A 19,776-nucleotide genomic window follows, 5' to 3' on the forward strand; every position below is an offset into this window, starting at 1 on the left:
AATCCATTAGCAATTCCGCCAAGAACTAGATGGAGTGCTTAGTTATCTAACACTGTGATGCTCACATCCCATGGCTATCTTGATGTTCCTGGAAAAGAAAAAGAGGAAAAGCAATGGGGTAATAAATTACTGTAACTGCTTCATTAAAACTTGGGACACTGTAATTTTCAAGTTTATTTGGTATTATATTTAAATGAACCGAAAGGCAACATTGTACAGTTACTTTATAAAATAAAATTATTACATAGTACATTAACCAAAGCCCCATTAAAAAAAAAAATCCTAAAAAGTCATCTGGGGACAGATTCTGTTCTTGCTCTTCTACACATATGATTTATGGAGCTGATTTCTGCAGCTCTCCTGTTTTAGGAAAAGTAAACAGGATTTGCCCCCAGAATACTATTTATTTATTTTTGTAACTCTTGCAGTTGCATTTTATCATGTATAGTATATCAAGTTTATAAGGCATAAATACGAAAAACAGTTCAATGTGTTCATCATAATTTTAATTAAATAATACAATCTAAGACACTTTTTTTTTTTCAATCACACCAAGGATTACAATGTACCTATAGCTTTAATTTATTTTTCTTTTTAAATACAAAAGTCTATCATGTAGTATACAGCATATACGAGCTGATAACTGGTTCACAAGGTCAACCACAATATTCTCACAGGTTTCTATTGCAGGACCTCCCCTTGTTTTTACATTCTGCACAGGGCTGAAGGGCCCCTCCTTCCTGGGCTGCTCTCCTCTGGCAGCAGCAGCCACCACTGCACCACCCTTATCTATTTTAAGCAACGATGAGGAACTCAATGAGAAGATATGGAATGCCTATTTTCCATAGGGGAAGCCTAGAGATGCCCATTTTCTATAAGGGAAGGCAAAGTAGTGGCTCCCGGAGGTATTTGTGGAGCATGGAGGTGGAGCCGGGCTCTGCCTTCCCCACTGCCCGTGGGCTCCCAGCACTGCTGAGATGCTCCCACACTGCGAGAGCCAAATGGAGCTCAAATTAGGGATTTGTGCCAAACCATGTGCTGGCATGCTGCTTCAGTGGGATAGGTTGCCTCTGTGCAATGGGAGGATGGGCAAAAGCGCTTCAGTAAATAAGGGGTACTTGGGATGCTGAGCTCTTAGGTTCATGACTCAATCTCCTCCCAAATCCTCGGGATCTTTGATGTCCCTAATGCAAAAATTCCTTGATGCCAACATAACATTAGGACTTCCTGTCTCTACCTGGAACCAGTGAGATTTCTACATCTACAATCAACATAAATTGTGCATAAGGTAAAATGCAGAGCAATGGCCCTGCAGAGAGTATTCACGTCTAAAATTAGACATCTTGCTGGCAGTTCTGAAACATCCCTGGGGGTTACTCTACCTGTCTATATTTACTACATATGGAAGCTGAGTTCCTAAACATAGGTGCTCTGAATCACATGGTGATAGAAGGCCTTAGGGGAGCCCAAAATAGATGGTGTGAATTATTCCCTGTCTACTGTGACTCCATCCTGCAGCACCTGGAAGGAAAGAGAAATCTTAGTATAGAAATAGGAAGGAAAAAAAAAAAACCAAAAAAAAAAAAACACAGGATTTGGGTCAGGATTGCACCAGAAGGTGCAGGTTTTGGTGTAGGCAGTGCATCCCATCAACCCAGAGAGGGATGGCAGGGGATGCTCTCACAGCTACTACATGGCTGTGAAGGAGCCAAATCACCTTCCGTAAAAAGCATTCACTAAGACGATCTCGTTTCTCTTAGAAAACCAGCAAGATCACATTAATTCTTGAAAATACTTTTTTAGATATTTTTTCCCATCTATCTGTGACAGAAGAGAAATACTGTCCGGGTATTTACTTACACACACCATGACAGGGAGTTTCTGTCGTAGCTTGAGAATTCCTTTTAACCTGCTATGTGCATTTGGGATAAAGCATTAAATGGATGTTTCTCATGGGGTTACAGACTTCTTGCTGCCCAGTAGAGTCAACCATCATTCTTAAGTACATTAGCACTAGGGAAGCAGAAGGGCTCCCTGCGCTGAATGCATTGCATTAACAGCAAGTTTCAACCAGTGCTGAAAAACTGTGCCCTTAATATAAGTGCTCAGTAACCATCAGCCCTGCAATTTGAAGAGCAAGCTGAACTGTATAGAAGGCTTGCGGGAAAAGAAGCTCCATTAGTACCCATTATGCCATGATTTATGTTATGGGCTTAAAATAGCAAAATTAAACCGTTCTATTTTAATCTACAGTCTAAAAAAAGGCACAAAGACTTTGTGACAAAATTATAACTGTTCAGATTACATTTGCAAGAACTTTAGCAGAGCGTTGCTTGGATTTGCCAGCTTTGCTTGCTGGCAGGAGTGAAATTGAGACAATTCCACTGTCTGCGGAGGTAAAGAATACCCTTTCGGCAAGCCATGTTTGCCAGCTCTATGCAAATGTTATTCAACAGAAGCAACTGAAACTTCTTTTGATTGCTTTAGAACATAATCTTTTTGGTCTGCAGCACATTGCACTTATCTAAGTACTCAGTGATGATAGTGGGTCTTAGGGCAAGACCAAATATAAAGAGCCCTTTTTAATCTGAACATAGGAATGAACTCTGTTCATGGCTACACAGTCTGCTTTCAATCAAATGATCATGATATGCATAAATACTATAAAATAAATACAATACATTCAGAGTTTTCTACATTGTAGAGAGCTTTAACACATTTGCAGCTCCCGATGTAATGCATATAGAACATTCCCTTCTATACAGTTCTTCCTGCAGGTACTCACACCTCCACTGAATGCAACATAGCTCAGACAACCTCACCCTTTTTCTGGATTCTCATCAGTCTCTGGAAAACATTATATTGTCTCTTTAGGAAAAAAAATATTGCACTTCTAAAAATGCATAAAAATCTAACCGAGTTTCCAACAGCTCTGCCACACTCACGGACCATTACTTAAAATAACACTTCTCAAAAAAACGTTTTCTCTCATCATTTCATGTTTTGTCTGCATTTACAGCATTCTCCATCAGGATATCCTTAGAACTTTCCTCCTTAGCAAATTCCTCTACAGTTTTGCCACCGGGTGTTTGAAACAGGGAGTGAGCTATCTGAGATGCGCCCAGCTGCAGTCACAGCTCTGTCCGTGGGTTCAGGATTTCATTGTACAGATGGGAACTACAATGACCAGGATCACCGTGCAAGCGGCCGCTGCTATCAGGGCAGCTATCTTGCACACCTTTGCTCTTCTGAACTCAGCTTCTTTCCGCTTTAATAAGGAATCGTAGCCAGGAGTATAAATGTCTTCCATCCAGTATTCTAAGTTGTTCGGGTTTAAAGATTCTTGAGTCTAAAAATTAAAAGGAAACAGTTTTAAGTGCCTGGGATCTGTCATCAATAAAGTAAGCAAAGCCAGAACGCCTCCCAGCTGCTGTCAGGATAAAGTGAGCTGCTCCATACATCCCTCCAACTCCATTTCTCCCAATCCCACTTCCATACGACTGATGGAAGTGGCAACAAAATACTGCAAGAAATAAACTCCCTCAATGGCATTACTCTGCTGCAAAATACCCAACGTACTTCCAATATGCTGGAAACATCGTCATCTTGGGTGGCATTTAAACAAGATCTCTTTAATCTCTTTGGCAGCAGAGACATCAGCAACTGGGCTGTCATTGCTTTCTAAATTATTAAAGCCCAGTAGGTAGAAAGGGTTCCTCACACACCCTCCTTACAACTGACATTTTATGAAACTAACCCTAACTTTGAACCATGGAACCATATGGGACCCATAAGGATCACTGTGTCCAACTTCTGACTCCACACAGGCCTGCTCAAGACATTGGGGTTTTCTGAGTGTTTTATTTCTTATGGTTTTTTCTTCCTGTTTTTTTTTTCTTCATTATAATTTTTGAGCTCTTTGAGCTTTACATTTCCACCTTGTGTTGTTTTTTTTTTTTCCTTCCATCCTGTCTCCAAGGGAAAATGGGGAAAAATGGAAAACCCAAACAGCAGGCATTGTACTGTATTTAGTAGAAGAAAATAAAAATGTGAAAAAGGAGAGAAAAGAAACATTTTGAAAAATGACCACTTTTCCTAAAAACTGTCTCCTGTGTCTGAGTATCCAAAAGGCCATCTCTTTAAAAAATGAGAATATTCCCCATAGAAATCTCCCAGTGAGAATACTCTAACACACATTTCTGTGCCATAATGGGCCCAATGCAAAGCTCACTGGACCCAGCACAAAGAAACTCCATCAGACTTGAGAGGGATTTGGGTAAGCCTTTAATTGGCTCATTGAGATTTGTGTCCACAAGCTACTGGCTGAAACCTTCCTTTGCCTGAAAGCACTATTTGCTTTATGCAAAGAAGCATTCCAAGGCAGGATTGTATAGCCACCTCAGAAATAAACAATTAAGCAGCAGTTTCATGATCGTTTAAAGGAGATCTCTATGACAGCTGAAGCAGAGACCATCAGCTGAGCCTTCATGCTGCACCATTCATCCTGACGGTGCCTCGTGATACACAGGACAAAGCACTGGGATCTCACCCAGACTCCCTGCCTTTGACACAAATGCAATTCTGCGATTTCTGCTTTAAAGGAAGATCAGGAGAAATTTTAAATGAGCAAACAACTGTATAAACAAAACCAAGGACAGCCATACTATGCTTCAAGGGAATTATACTTTTGGACCCCTCTGCATTGATATTGACCTTTTAACTACTTCAGAAGGAGGATGCATTATTAAAAAGGCCCATTACTGTTAATCAGCTTCCTTTCCCATTTCATTGCCAGATGTAGGAATGTTCATTAAAGCATAATGTATTTACTTTCAGTTCTAATAAAATTAATCACTGAGGAAAACCCACTCAGCCTGTGTCTGTTCTTTAAGTCTGTCAGTAAGCTCTATTATGAAGTCTAGACGCGAGGTTTGTGGAGTAGATGCAATTCCTACAGTCCTTTTGGGGGGAGAGAATCAAACTTGTAAAGTTTTATCACCTTTATCCTAAAGATAAATGATGGCACTAAGCTGCTTTCTCTGGTTTGCTCACAGTCGTGCAGAGCTGCTTACATGGAAGAAAGCAGTCCTACAAGGACCAGATGGAGAACACCTCTCCCAGGGGAGTTGTGCTTCCAAATATCACCTCCCCAGTTGCCTCTGCTCAGCAGATAAAGGCTGCTTTGCTGCAGATAAACTGCTTGCAGCCTCTTCCTACTACAGCACATGGGCTGCAATGACAAGGGAAGGAATTTGGTAACCTCCTTGATGCTTTTAAATCCCAGAGAGCAGCACACAGCTGAGGTCCCTGTGCTGCTCGGTTTTTCTCTGAGCGCATTTCAGTCACTGCAAGGAGCAAAGCTTAGTGAGGATAAGGGTGTTCACGAGAGCTGAGCCTGGAAGTAAATATGCTGTGCCCAAATTCCTTCATGAGCATTCACGCAAGTTGCACTATAGCACTATGGGGGGGATTGCATGCACTGCTGATCAGCCCTGGGCTGTAGGTCAGTGTGCTCCAAACACTGCCAGCCCGGCAGCTAACCAAGGCAGCTTGCTCGGCTCTGGGGCATGCACACGTCTGCAGGCAGCCCAGAATGCCTGAGGTCAGCACCAGTCCCCTGCTGGCTCTGCATGCTGCTATATAGAATCATAGAATAGTGTGAACTGGAGGGGACCTTTAAAGGTCATCTGGTCCAAATCCCCTGCAATAAACAGGGACACCTAGGCTGATCAGATGCTCAGAGCCCCATCCAGCCTGACCCTTCTTACGGCAGTTTCAAATATACTGTGATTAGGGAAAATTTAAACCCAAAATTGAGTTTGCTTTCCACTAACCAACTCTGCTGTTTTTTGGTATTCTTTTTAAGCTATATAGCTATGCCTGCATTAACAAGTTGTACAACCTGGTAGGAGCAGATCAGCAGAAAAGCAGGAAAGACACTGGACCTCCCCTTTTGACTTTGAAGGAGGGAAGTGGCTTGGGACTGCCCCTGGTTTGGCCCATTAGTGGTTGGGAGTGCATCATTTGCTCAGGGAACACAATATGCAATATAGTTTAAAAGGAACAAACTCAGTTGGCACTCTGCAGTATGAACCAAAATCAGGCAAACAGGGACTATTGGAAGAATTACCACAAAGGCACACACGCTTGCAAGCTGAACTAAAATGAGAACAAGACACATTAACTGATCTGCTCTTCATGTGAGCTTGTTGTTCCAACAGCCTCTTCAATGCCATAACAGGGATGTGTTTCAGAAGGAGTTACAGTATTGAATGTCTCCTACAAATATCTTGTTTCATGTTTCCAAAGTGGAAAAAGCATTAACACAAATTCTCTGTGAACAATTCAGACAGAATGAGGATGAAAGAAAAAGCAACAATGCCAGATTCTGCCCACTGCCTTGCTAGGAGAAGGGAGCACTTCATCTCCGCACCCCGTTATCCCCGTCGTCTTTGTTAGAGCTACAAATATTCTGCTGACTTACCAGACATTTCTCCATTACAGAATAAGAGGGAGCACCAACCCGGCAAGGATCATCATTCAGCAATCAAACATCCACATTTTTCTTTGTTCTTAGCCAGAATGGATAGGGATCAGCCAGACTAGTGGCTCAACACTAAATAGCTCCTTTCTGAGCTATCCAAATCCCTTCTTAAATGCATATTCTAGTAATATCCAGTCACAAACAAGCCATTCACATTAAAAAAAAAAACGGGACTCACTTGTAGATCCAGTGCTGCAATCTTGCCTTTATCCCCTGAATTCCTCGTGTATTCTTCTATGGTCCACGACGGCTGGGCACGTTTCACTTCAGCCAGTTCTGTCAACCTCATGTCTGTGTAGAGCGGATTGCTTTTCATGTGTGACTTGAGTGATGCAGGATAAGGATGAGGACTAAAGACTTGTTCAATCAAGAAAGCGTCTTTTGGCTGTTTGGGGAGTCTATGTGGCTGTGGGATTTCATATTGCCTGTCTGCCTGCAATAGGGTTCAAAAGAATTTGAGAAAAGAAAAGAAACAGGACTATGAGGGAGTTAAACACAGAGGACAGAGATATCCCTTTCAGACTCACCATATGATATTGCATAGGTCACAATAAAAGAAGTACCAGCTAGAACAAAGGCTTTGTTTGTCCTTAATCTGTTTGCCCACCCTCTTCTCACAACCAGATCAAAGAGGTATTTTACAGACTTGGCTTTCCACAGCATGAGCACAAAGAAGATGCAAAGAGGAAATTTAGGTTTTGTACCGTTTGCAGGTTATAAAACTATTCTGAAAATAGCCCTGACACACAGGAAATCCTAGCTGACCTGGTAAAGCTAAGGAGCCCCATGCAAGCTTCCAGACTTGTGTTTCCAGATCAAATCTTGTCAGGAAGATGTCCTGGAGTACTCCCCCCGTTGTTGAATTGGTTCAACCACCCGTTGAACCAATTCAACATGATCCATGCTCTACCGCAGAAGTGAGGAAGGGACTTTCAAAGTCAGCATTTCAACCTGGGCAGGTGAATGTACAGAAATGCTGTGAGTTGGGCTTACTAAAGGCAACCCTTTTCCCCTTCTGCAATCCACTAATAACCCATGGTTTATGGCTTCTTGTTCATCCCTTTGGACTTGTCCCCAAACGTCACCCTCTCTTTCCTCAATCATTCTTTGCCCTCGATCCCCATCTTAAGGAGTCACAGCAAAGCCATCTTATGTTCTTGGTAGACAATGGAGCTGTAGGATTCCCAGTGCCCTCTACCAGCCTTCACTTCCTTGAAACTGAAACAACTGCCCATGGAGTATGCAGTTGTAGCTGAGCAGCAACCCTAGCCCTGTGCAAGGACAGCCATAGTAGGCATGTTGTCTGTGAAGGCAGCAGTGGCTAGTGGTTGGGACAGATGGTCAGAGGTCCTCTGACTGACCAAAACAAGACAGTGGAGGGTTTAAGACATTTGTAAATGACTGTGACGGTCAGATACGTAACTACAGTTTGCATCTCATGGTGCACATTCAAAGATTCTTTTCCTGAATGATTTGAAACCATGAATATATTTTGTTGCCTTTTAAATACACTTCTCTTATAACAGCCATCACCATGCAATTTCAAACCATCTTTTAAACCAACCTCTGGAGAATTTCAGACTGTAACAATTTTCCTCATGCTTTTTTCACCAAGTTAATTACCTGGCCTCCTTACATGATGATGATGAACATCATCTTCTTTCAAAGACTTCACCCAAATTACTCCTCTCTCTTTTCAAAAGAGCAAAGTGCTTTTAGGAACAACTTGACCATATTGCAGCCGCTCAGCACAAAATATGTAGGTACAAAATCACTCAATTACGATAACAATAAGGATAGGAATAACATGGCAGGGCAAAGAATTGTCATACCCTGAGGCTCATGGTGACTACGGAAAACATTCATAACTAGATTATTTTTAAGTGTTTATTATGGGAGTTAAGGTTGAAATTACCTCTTTAGATTTCCTGTGCCAGTCCTTGTTTTCTCCTCCATCTCTATCTTTCATTTCCTCTTCTGTGATGCCAACTTTGTTGGTATAAGTAATGGCTCTCCAGTCTCGAGGAGAGTTTGAAATGCTTGCTATTTTGGATTCAGTTGCACTATTTTCCTCTGTTAATGATCTTGATGACCTCCTAGTAAATAAGCTTTTTTTTAAGGCTTTTACTCGAAGACTCTCACTGTTACTTCCACTGGCATCTGAACAGCACCATTCAGGATTGTTCTCTAGTTTGCTCCCATGAGGAGTGTTGTGGCACTGAAATATCTGTGGGGAATTACTTTCATCTGACGCGGCATCGCTTGTCAATGAGTTGAGATCTATTTGTACGCTGACCTTCTCTGGCTGCTGAATTTTTTGATCCAACTTGCTTAATTTCCCCAGGACTTGGGAGATTTCTTCTCGGACACCTGAGAGCGATTCAAGTTTCTTCTCTATTTCACCAATCCTCAAAACTAATTTGCAGACACTCGTTTTCAGTTCATCATCCACGTTACTGATATCTGCCCGGACCACTTTATCTAATTTGTTGCAGGCACTCCCGTTGGAGATTTTAGTCAAATTGTGCTCAGGTGAGCTGTCACAGTCTGATTTATGCACCTGAGACAAGGAACCAGTGCTATTGTAGCATGAAGACTGCATCACTCCTGTGGACCCACTGATACTCATGTCATCCAAAAACCGGAAAATGTCACTGATATCATCACTCACTATTTCAGAGTCATCATCCGAGTGCTTAAGAGAGTGCCGCTCTGCATACTTGGCTTGGCCAGGTGCACACAAATCCTTACATTTCTTATGGTCCAGGACTTGCTGCTCCGTTTGTGTCCCAACACTCATGGTTCTGTCAATACTTAAGATTTGAACAGAAGTACAATTAATGCTTTTGTCCTTAAACTTTTTGACTGGCTCGTGCTTTTCCACATCTAGAATGGAAGGAATTTCCTTGGGTTTGTGTCCATTTTGTTTCACAGCGTAGTTTGTCTGCATAATGGGTTGCTGATCCTTCGGATTTAGGTAGGACTGATGTCTGTCAGCTGAAGGGAAGTTCGGAGATGGGTTGTTTGAGCTCTGATACCGTGGCTTCTCTTCTGACTGCTTTCTATTAAAAAATGATCGTTCAAAGTCAGGTACCTCCTCAGTATTTAAACTCCAGCTTTTAGCTGGCCAGGCAGTTTGTTTGGTCGGCTTTCCAATCCACTTTTTGGTGTCCTGGGGCCCAAGAATAGTTGTTGGGCCAAAATATGTTGAAGCTTGAAGATCATCTAAGCTCTCGTGCTTCACTCGTCTTCTATCTGGTATAGGAGAATAAACTGGATTCAAGTACTGGCTGCTGTATGGCATTTCAAAGCTATGGTTGAAAAAAGTCTGCTTAGAGCTTTCTTTTCTGTTCTGAGGCTCTCTGTGTCCATCTTCTGGCTTTTTGTTGGATGGTATTAAGTTGGGAGATATTGTAATCAGATTATGAAAATCTTCTTTGAATATATTTCTTTTCTGGACACACGACTGCATCACAAATGGCTCGTCGTTTGAAATGAAAGTTTCTTTCAGGCCTGTGCTTATAGGCAAAGAGTCTTGGTCTGAAATAGATTCATTTTCAATGTTCATGGGGAAGTACGTGCTCTGCATCTCACACGGTGGAGACGTGGCAATGGAATAGGATGCCAGAGCTTGCAGCCTGTCCAGAGAGGCAGCCCGGCCCTTCATCTCCTTGTTAACTCCAAGCAAGAAGTTGGGCTCTGATGAGGGAACAAACTGCTGGCAGTCTTTGCAGTCCATCTTCCTGCATTTTGAAGACCTTCTGACTGCAAAGCCCTGGCTGAAATCCTGCTCACTCAGCTCACAGTTCGGCACACACTCTGCCATGTTGCAGATCTCCGTGTCAGACCTACATGACTCAAAGGACTCCTTCTTCTTCACTTTCTGCCTTGCAACTGGAAGTTTCTCCTTGGCCACTCCCCCATTCATTTGTATGAGATTGAATATCGTTACTATATCTGCTGCCACCATGATTTTCTTTGATTGCTGATTGTTTACAGTGCATCGCATTTTGTCTTTGAATAAAGTTGCTGGGAAATTAGGATCCAGGCAAGCAGTGTAAAACAGCACACTACGGAGTTTGGCCAGCTGGGACAGATCAAACCTTGCACAGAGTGACTTGCAGAGATCCTGGTAAGAAACAGTATTCTGCTTTGTGTCCAGCTCCTCCAAGATCTTCACCAGGAAGAGCGAGGTTTCCTGGTTAGACTCCATAGCTTAAGCGTATTTTGCCGTTTATCTGGAAACTGTGTTCCACTTCTACAGCAACACACAACAGCAAACAGAAAAGATTGTAAGTCACCCATAGATAATGCCCAGGACCTTGTAATTCAGCCACAGATGGGACCTGACTCTCTAGTCATGCAATCAAGGGATCGGTTTTATAACCCAGCCTCAAGTTTCCAACCTCCAAGGCTGTAATCCTAGCATCAATGAAGTCAATAACGCTTAAATGGAAGCAGGATTTCATCCAAGGAAGCTCATTTGTGTCAGTATCTGCCAAAATGAGCAAGTGAATAAACAGTAGAAGCTTTGTAGGGGCTGAACTCGTGGCAGATGTACTGTGACAACCTGCTTGCTATTGGGCTTTCACAAATTGAGAGAAGAATAGAAAGAGTTAAGGAAAAAAAAAATCTCACAATCTTGAAACCAATCCAGCAGATGCTAGAGGGCTGCCTGCCAATCAGGGAGCATCTGAAGGCTGAGAAATATCAAGGACGGAGCACATCCTCTTCAGTGATGTGCTCCCAGAGAAAGCTGGGCAATGCAGCTCCATTCACCAGCCTGAAGAGACAGGGCAGAGGTGGGGAGAAAAGGCTGCACATTTCTGTGAATAACAGGAATAACTCAAGCAAGCACAGCTATTGTGAGCAATGCGTTGGGAAGGTTGTAAAACCGTGCTTTCAGAGTGGGAACCAACCTCTGGCTGTTATGGATCTGGAAAGGATGCTAGCAATTCACAGGACTAGGCAGGTCGCAGTGTGCTGCAATCTGCCAATTCCTATGAATTCCTATGCCTGGTCACTTATTATTCTTACTCATAGGAGTGACACAAATATTTCTCCTTCCCCAAAAGCTGTGGTATCTCCCCTCATTCATTCCCACCCTTAGATGTCCCTGAAAATGAGTATCTCCATCCACACCAAGTGCAGAATATCTATCTGAATGGCAAAGCACAGGATAGGCTTGCAAGGTTCCTTACTAGTCCTTTAAAAAGTCACCCCCATCCAAAAACATCAGAATTCCTGAGCACTGAGCAGAAACACTGAACTCCTCCCTCTGCTGTGGCCTTTGGTCTTGACCTGATGTTACGCTGCTGATCACTATCAGTGTCAGAAGCCAGCGCTCAGCAGCTTTCACAGCCAACACCACAGCAGCACCTTCCACAGGGAAAAAAAGAAAAGCAGTTGCCTGTAAGGAAATCTCCATGCAGATTTGCCTTTTTATTTCAGAAGCACCTTCCTGCTGCCTACAATCAGGAGCAGAGTAGCAACGGCATGAATGTGTCCCTGTGATAGTAAACACCACACTCAGAAACCAGTGGCTACAGGGATTTTCAGGCACCTCCACTGCAAGCATGTTTGCTTTTAAAGCTCCCGTATTATGCACAGCAGCACAGCTCTTCTGCTAACTGACAGGAGAGCAAAAAATGTTATATTGCTCAGTGCTCAGCTGCAGAAAGTAATGCTGAAAGCTGCAGGAGGATGGTTGTACCCTTTTCCTCTTTATCAACTGAATGTGCTTGTGCATAGCCTTTTTATCACCCTGCCTTTGCATCTCTCTGACATGTCACCATTAGGAAATGAAGCATCCTAGCCAAGTCCAAGCTGCTCTAATCTGCCACCAAAGCCACCAAGTGCTCCCAGAATTAACTTGACATGTGGGGCCAGCAACTAGGGGACCAGCGCAGCAACTCAATTTTCAGCATGCTATAAATCTGCTATTTGTGGAAATGGTGGCAATCTGCTGTTTTGCCACCTCAGAGCTGAATACAAGCAAAAGCAAACATCTCCTCCCTTCTGGAGCTTCACAGCTTCTCACCAAATCCACAACTGGACATGCATTTTCACAGCCTGATGTACACTTTGCTCTGCCTGCACCAATCTGCCAGAGTCCTGCTTTCTCCCCATTCACCCTTCTGCTAAAATATACAAGTAGTCACTTTGGAATAAAATACTTCTTAAAGTCATTAACCCATTTTTCCCCTATGTTACCCAGTGCACCATTTTTGCTCTCTCATGCCAATGAAAAGAACCCAAGTAGAGTTTCCCAAAATGTTTTATTTTGCACAAAAAAACATTCTTACACTACCCCTCCCATCAGAGGTTTCAACTTCCTGCAAGGTAACTAAACTTCATGAATCCAGTATATAGAATCATAGAATCATTAAGGTTGAAAAATACCACTAAGATCACCCAGTCCAACCATCAGTCCACTCCCACCACGCCCTCAGTGCCACATCCCCAAGGTTCTTGAACACCTCCATAGGCAGTGACTCCACCACCTCCCTGTGTAGCCTGTGCCAGTGCCTCACCACCCTTTCTGAGAAGAAACTTCTCCTAACACCCAACCTGAACCTCCCCTGGCAACTTAATGGCAACTTAAAGCCATTACCTCTTGTCCTACAACTTAGGTGCAGCCTGCTTTTCAAAGTGCTGAGTGTTGACATCTTCAGTAGGGTTCAGAGGAAGCTCTACATAATCCCAGGTCTCATATTGCTTAGCTGGACCAGCACCAGCAAGGTGCTGGTAAGTCAGCTAATAGGGCAGGATGGGAACAAAGAGGTGACAGAGGTTTTGAAACAAGGGTTGTTGATCCTGTTGAGGTGGGAATTTGGCCAATTTGCACAACTGAGGCTGAGAAAAGGCAGGTTGCAAAATTAGACCTTGAGGAGAAGCAAGCTAGATGGGAGCTGGAATCATTACCCTTTCACTCCTTGACCGTTCACAAGCAGCTCTCCAGTGGGGACATGCTCAGGTGTAAAAGGTTCATTGGGCTTCAGATTGGACATGGAAGTGGGAGCACTTCTGTGTCAGAGCATCAGAAACTCTGCCAGTGGAACACATAACAGATTCATGCTGCGAGAATAAAATAAAATGCAATACCCCAGAAGGACTATATATGACAGCCTCCAAATCTTGTTTCCAGGCAAACCTGGTGCCCAGGTTTTTAGTGGTACGTTATGGTCTCCTGTCTCTTGTTATGCCTGTGACAGAGGCAGGAGCCTCCTGACAAGTCATTGTAGGAGCTGCCACATCCCCAGCACTGGGGCCATGTTCATTCATCACGTCTCAAAGCAGGACCAGAATAGACCTGGACGTGGCAGGTAAATGCAAAGCTCCAAAATAAGAACAGGAAGAACTTTCAGAGAGGGCAAAGAGTCATGAACCAGTCAAAGGCAGCAAAGAGAATGAAAGCACCCACAGCAAGCGCATCAGCACAGGGGGGGTGCTCACATGGCCTCAATTCCACCCAAGTCCTCCTGCCCTATCTTCACACTCAGCCCCCCCAGACCAACTTTATCCTCCAGAGACACGAAGCTAACCGGGCACAGGGACAAGATCCAGCTTATTTATCCTCAGCAAGACAGCCTCTGATCAAACGAGCCACTTAACACTTCATCCTTAATGATTTTCTTCTATTAACTCCAGGAGAGTTACTTGGACTTAGCTTCCTCAGCCCCAACATCTGCAGCCCTAATCGCACAATTATATCGCAGTGTGGACCGTGCAGCATCATATTGCACGGGCAGTCGATGGACTCTGGCTCTGACTGTGCACAGATGAGCTCCAGGCTCACCGCAAATCAATGCCTTCTTGCCCTGCACCAAGAGCAGCGAGAGGAGCTCTCATCTTACCACAAAGCTGCTCGCAGCCTCTGGGGGTACATACCAAGAGGATGGCAGCCTCCATCACAAGGAGAACGTGCTGTTCTCTTTTCTGGTGGCTCAACCCAGTGCTGAGGCATGACAGCTTCAGCCCAAACTCTGCCCCACTGCTTTGGGGCACACCAATCCCAACATGGATCTCCAAGTCCCACCTCTGGCAGTGGAAAGGTGCCTTGCACAAGCCCAGATGGGAACTGCTGGCAGTCAGTTTGTGTTATCCTCCTCCGTGATGCCCTCCCTCATTTCCTTCCCTGCTCTCAGTGCCTCTGACATTTGCTCTCCCCATTTCCCAGCGCTCACACATGGATGTGGTTACCAGAGTCATCATTTCCCACTCCCTTTGGTTTGCTTTTGTTCTATTGCTGTTGTTGATTACCGGGCCACCCTATAGCACTATCACCTCAACCACAAATAGATGAAATCCTCACATCAATTCCCCCAGGAAGAGAGAGCTACTTCAGTGTGGGAGAACATTAATACAGAGGCTGTAATATGCTGTTTTACTATTAGCTTCAGCTCATAAATCTTGCAGGCTGTCTTCCCTGCGCCAGATACAATAAAACAAGGCAGGCAGGGCGCACTGCATGAAACACGGAATGCATGGAGATGGGGCTCCTTTTTGTTTTCTCTCACACTCAGAAATACATCTCGCTGCCCATACATTAAGAAATGCTGATGGATGTGCACCCCAAGCTCTGTTTTCTTTCCACCCGATGGAAGCAAAGTCCCTTCTCACATGCCTTATTCCTGCCCCTGCCTTCTGGTCCTTAAAAAGAAAACTCAAAAGTGCACTTCAGAGCCCTGTCCGTGCAATAGGAATGGAAAAGCCCTCTCAAGCAGCTCTGGCTCACGCAGCGTTGGAGAGACCATACCACCAGGGTGGAGAGAGCTGTGTTGGCTCTGCACCATGCTGCCCTGCCTGGGTTTTAATTCACTCCTCTGGAGCCAGAGGGGAGGAATGGCTGCAGACAGGCATCCCGGAGGGGCTCATTCACTGGCACTGTTCTACACAGGAACAATGCACACTTAGCATTCTCATGGGCATCGCCACCGCTGACCCCATTCAGGTTCACCTGGGGTGGGCTGACAATGGAGAAGTTGCTGTTTTCTGGCACTGTTTGAGCAAGCCCTGTGAAAGCACATTGTGCTAACCCAGCTCCCAGCAGAGACCATGCTGTAAAGAGACTCTGCACTTCAGCTCCCCGATAAAATCCAGCAGCCTCCAAAGACTTCCAGGGCATCAGCTGATAGGGAACTTGTGGGTAAAGACAGCGTGTCCCCATATCAGTGCCAAACAGGGTTTGCCATAGGTTTTTCTCACACAATAACATCAGGCTTATTATTTGTACTGTTTGGTTATGTAACACGGGTTAAGATTTCTGTATGGTCTGGCAAAGTGCAAACAATCAGTCTAAAACTGTGCAATAAATTACTTGAATTATTACTGCATCATATGCTCCTAGTTATTCTTTGCCAACTACTTGCCAACAAGCACACAGAAACACTGTCCTGCCAATGCATTATATCAGAGCAAACCAAAATTAAATTTTTTCTCAAAAATTTCTGCACAGTGAAACAAACACCACTGCAAACACTGCCAGACAAATACAGATCAAGTCAAACATGAGCGATTCATTCCATCTGTGCTCTACATGCATTTCTGCATGGCAAACCTACAAACACACTAGACCTGACTTCACTCAAATGGGCTCCTCAACCCAGGGGGTGCAGAATTTCCAACAGGCATTTGGGGGCCCAGGTTGGGGCTCACAGTCGTAGTCACCTCTAGAGACAAAACAATCTGTGTGGAACTATGCTCCACACCAAAGTCATGGAGTTTCAAGATTTTTGAGTCTCCCCTTCCTAGGGAAGCCCAACAAGGAGGTGATACCCCAGGTGTCAGCAAAGCACTGGGGGCTTCCATTCTGCACCCCATATCTCCAACTTGTGGGGGTACCGGTGCTGAGGTCACCTCCCCCCTCCCCTCCAATCCTTGCATTCTCCTGGCAGATAGGGACCACTTGTCCCCTACACCCCATCTCGCATGTCCCCCCCGATGCTCACCTGGGGCTCCGCCTGCCTCTTGCCAGGGAAGCGCGGCCGTCAGGGCTGCCCCTTCCTCTGCAGCAGCCGCTTCCCAGCCGGGAGGAGAAGGAGGAGGAGGAAGAGGAGGAGGAGGAAGAGCCCGAAGCCCCAGCAGGATGCCATAGCGCCGGGCTGCGCTGACAAAGGCGGTAGCAGGTTGGCACAGGAGAAAGAGGAGGGACGGGAGGAGGGAGGGGGCTGCACAAGCCGAGCCTCCCCGCGCCGCCTCCCGAGCCCGCAACTGCAGGAGGGGGTTCGGCCCGGCGGGAGCCAGCGCTGCGGCACCGGGGCTCGGCGCCCGACCAGGGATGCTGCATCTTTCGGGCTTTATAAAATCCTTCTCAGATTTTGCAGCCTCCCAGCGTCCAGCTTTCAACCCCGTTATGTCCTTCCGGCACCCCAAATCCATGCACTGGGTCTTTTGGTACAAAGGGGTGCAGGTGTGGAGGGGTATCTTCCCACTTGTGGCTCGATGCGGGGTACCTCGCTCCCCCGAGCATCCACTCCTTTGGGCCCGCCGGGCTGAGGACACCACCGCCTCGTGCTGCTGTCCGTGGTACCGAACCACATCGCACGGGGGGTCGGGGGCCCTGGTACCAACCTCGTCTCACAGAGGGGCGGTGGCCCTGGTTGGGATGGGGTCATTGGCACAGGGAATGGCTGCACAGGGTAATCTGCACCTCGGTTGTTGCGTGATACACATGAGGCACCGAGGCACTCTCACTTGCCAGAGCTCATCCAGCATCAGGGCATCATTTCATTGCTGATGGTCAACTTACTATGCCACCCAGGAAATACTGCAGAGTTTTTAATAAAGGTGTTGCTAGGTGGATAAAGCCTCATATTTCATCTCATAGTAATCTTCAGGAGATGAAACATCATGTTTTCTCTCCTAAATGAATCCATCCAAAGGACTCCATGCCGTGTACATCTGCCTCTTACTTAGTGTGACAAACTTGGGTATAGATAACTCTGCTTTTCTAGAAAAAGCAGGGGGTCAGGAGAGGGTTTTTGTCCAAAACCCACTGATACATAAAGTCCTTCCACTGACTTTGAAAAAAATTGCACATGATTCAGTGTACATATATATACATATACACACACGCGCGAATATAATACATTGAAGAAAAGGGTAAATGTCACACTGAGAGACACGGCTCAGCAGTATGGTGGTGGTGGGATTATGACCTTTTAGGGGTCTTTCCCATTTTTGTTATTCTCTCTCCCTCTCTCTGATATAAAGACACACGCATGCAACGACTAATAAAAGAAGAAGTAAACATGGATATTGGCAAATAGAAAGAGTTTGTATTGAATTTATTCTCACCCACCACTTCACAGAAATGAAAGAGGCAGTGTCCTTGAGCCCCCTTTTCCATGCTTCTCTCTGAGAATTCTGTACTCTAAGTAGGCACTTAGTTATAAATTGCATGCTTGGATGACTTCAGCCCTATACCACATCTTGTACAGCATGCCTTCAGGTTACCAGAATTCACCACAAAGCTCTCCATGTCCTTCAGAACTGCAAATACTGAGAAGACAGAAACAAACCCAGGCTGCAGCCAGAGCACAGTTTAAGCTCTTCCTGTTGTTCCCTCACTTCCCCCTCAGCACGCAGAAGTTACGTATAATTGATGGCAAGGCTTCCACTAGCTGTTTGTGACCAGTAGCAGATATTAGGAGTTACCCGCAAAAACTGATTTGAAACAGTGAAATACTGCAGCTGGTTTCACACAGACACAGTGGTGTGTCCTGAACTGAAGGCAGCTCTGGAGAGAAGAGGGTTGAAATGTGCAGAGATGGCCCCAAACAGGAAACTCCCAAACAGCCCAGAATGCTGCAGGGAATCGCATCCCCCACTTTCCCATCTGGACAACAAAGACCCCAGTCCTCACCCCTCTATCCCCAGCCAGGATGGGCAGCAGCTTCAGTGGGAATCTCATCCCTGGGGTGAGCATCATAGCAGCTCTCCCTGCCCCCATTCCAATTTTAGCACCATCATCCTTTCCCCTCCCCACCTTTCCTTGACGTCGGCACTTTGTTTTCCACATTCCTTTTCCCTTTCATCTCCTTCCTTCAGTTGCTGGCACATTTTTCTTGTCTAACTGCTTTATAGCCTCCACCTTCCCCCCCAGACTCTCATCCTCCCTGTTCAGCTTCTCCTCCCAGGTTTAGGGATGGTGATGTCCCTCAAGCCAAGTCTGCACACATCTGCCCTCCTCATGTTTCAGGAGATCTCAGGAACACCTAAATCATTTCCTATTAAATCTCCTTTTGAGAGTCAAAAGATAATTCTGTGATTTGGACATAACTTCATTTTGCCTTGGCCCTGACCTGGCTGCTGTCGTCCTCATCACAGTCTGGGCGGAACATTTGTTTCTCTCAGAGGTTAAGACAAATTCCCAAAACTTTCTGCTCCGTTAAATAGCACTTAGCAATAAGCAGCCTGCAGTTTGCTATTTTTAATCGAGCACTCCACGTTTGCACTCCCTCAGATATCTCAGTAGGGTACCAATATTGCTTAAGTTGGCTTCTGTGGCCAGCGTGCAGTGTGTGATTGATAACAGGCAAACATCGTATTCAGCTAAACAGGTTTTGGCACAGGATACTTTAAATATAGCAACAACAAAAAACAGTCTGTTGAGCAGCGTCCACCCATACCAGATGTACTGACTGGAGATTGTGCCAAGTGTTCAAAGCAGAACACTTGACACCAATCCTAGACAGAAGTGAGTTTTTCCCCTAAAAATCTTACAAACAAAGAGAATGGAAAAATCTGATGCACAATTGAAAACAAAACAATTCTGTGAGCACTGACTTAAACTTTAAAACAAATTTCAGGTTAGATATCAGGAAAAATCTCTTCTCACAAAGAATGAAATTGCACTGGAATGAGCTGCCCAATGAGGTGGTGGAGTCACCATTCCTGATGGCTCTGAAGAAAACTGTGGAGTTGTGGCACCGAGGTTCGTGGTTTGTGGGCACGATGGGAGTGAGCTGCTGGTTGGACTATGTGATTTTAGTAGTCTTTTCCAACCCTAATGACTCTATGGTTCCCTCTGTTTTGCTGAATTCCTTTCCAGTGGGATGGGAACATCTACCTGTTGCTGGTGTAAGCACCCATCAGAAACAAGCCCCCAGAGCAGCCCAATATAGTATGTTCAAGCATTCACCTTTAAGACCATGTACAAAAACACAGATGACTGACATGGTCACAGGCTGATACACCTGAGACCAGAAACTTCACATTTAAGCTTGTGT

At 45.0% G+C, this 19,776-nt stretch overlaps 1 protein-coding gene across 1 annotated transcript; it reads right to left on the minus strand.

The window, feature by feature from the left end:
- Positions 1-193: 193 nt before the first annotated feature.
- Positions 194-10,757, minus strand: MINAR1 (membrane integral NOTCH2 associated receptor 1). Its single transcript, XM_003209521.5, has 3 exons — positions 8,460-10,757; positions 6,723-6,977; positions 194-3,349 (listed from the first exon to the last, which is right to left on the minus strand). The coding sequence occupies exons 1-3, from the start codon at positions 10,755-10,757 to the stop codon at positions 3,152-3,154; spliced, it is 2,751 nt and encodes a 916-aa protein (XP_003209569.2). The 3' UTR covers positions 194-3,151.
- Between the last annotated feature and the right edge of the window lie 9,019 nt (positions 10,758-19,776).

The sequence above is a fragment of the Meleagris gallopavo genome, chromosome 12 (genome assembly GCF_905368555.1).
Source record: "Meleagris gallopavo chromosome 12, MGAL_WU_HG_1.1, whole genome shotgun sequence".
Taxonomy (NCBI): domain Eukaryota; kingdom Metazoa; phylum Chordata; class Aves; order Galliformes; family Phasianidae; genus Meleagris; species Meleagris gallopavo.

Bases quoted from the DNA above. Each gene is read 5' to 3' on its own strand.
- MINAR1 (XM_003209521.5), bottom strand. From the start codon at position 10,757: ATGGAGTCTAACCAGGAAACCTCGCTCTTCCTGGTGAAGATCTTGGAG. The intron at 6,978-8,459 runs GTAATTTCAACC...ACCCTATTGCAG, and splicing joins GGCACAGGAAATCTAAAGAG to GCAGACAGGCAATATGAAAT. The intron at 3,350-6,722 runs GTGAGTCCCGTT...TTTAATTTTTAG, and splicing joins TTGCAGCACTGGATCTACAA to ACTCAAGAATCTTTAAACCC.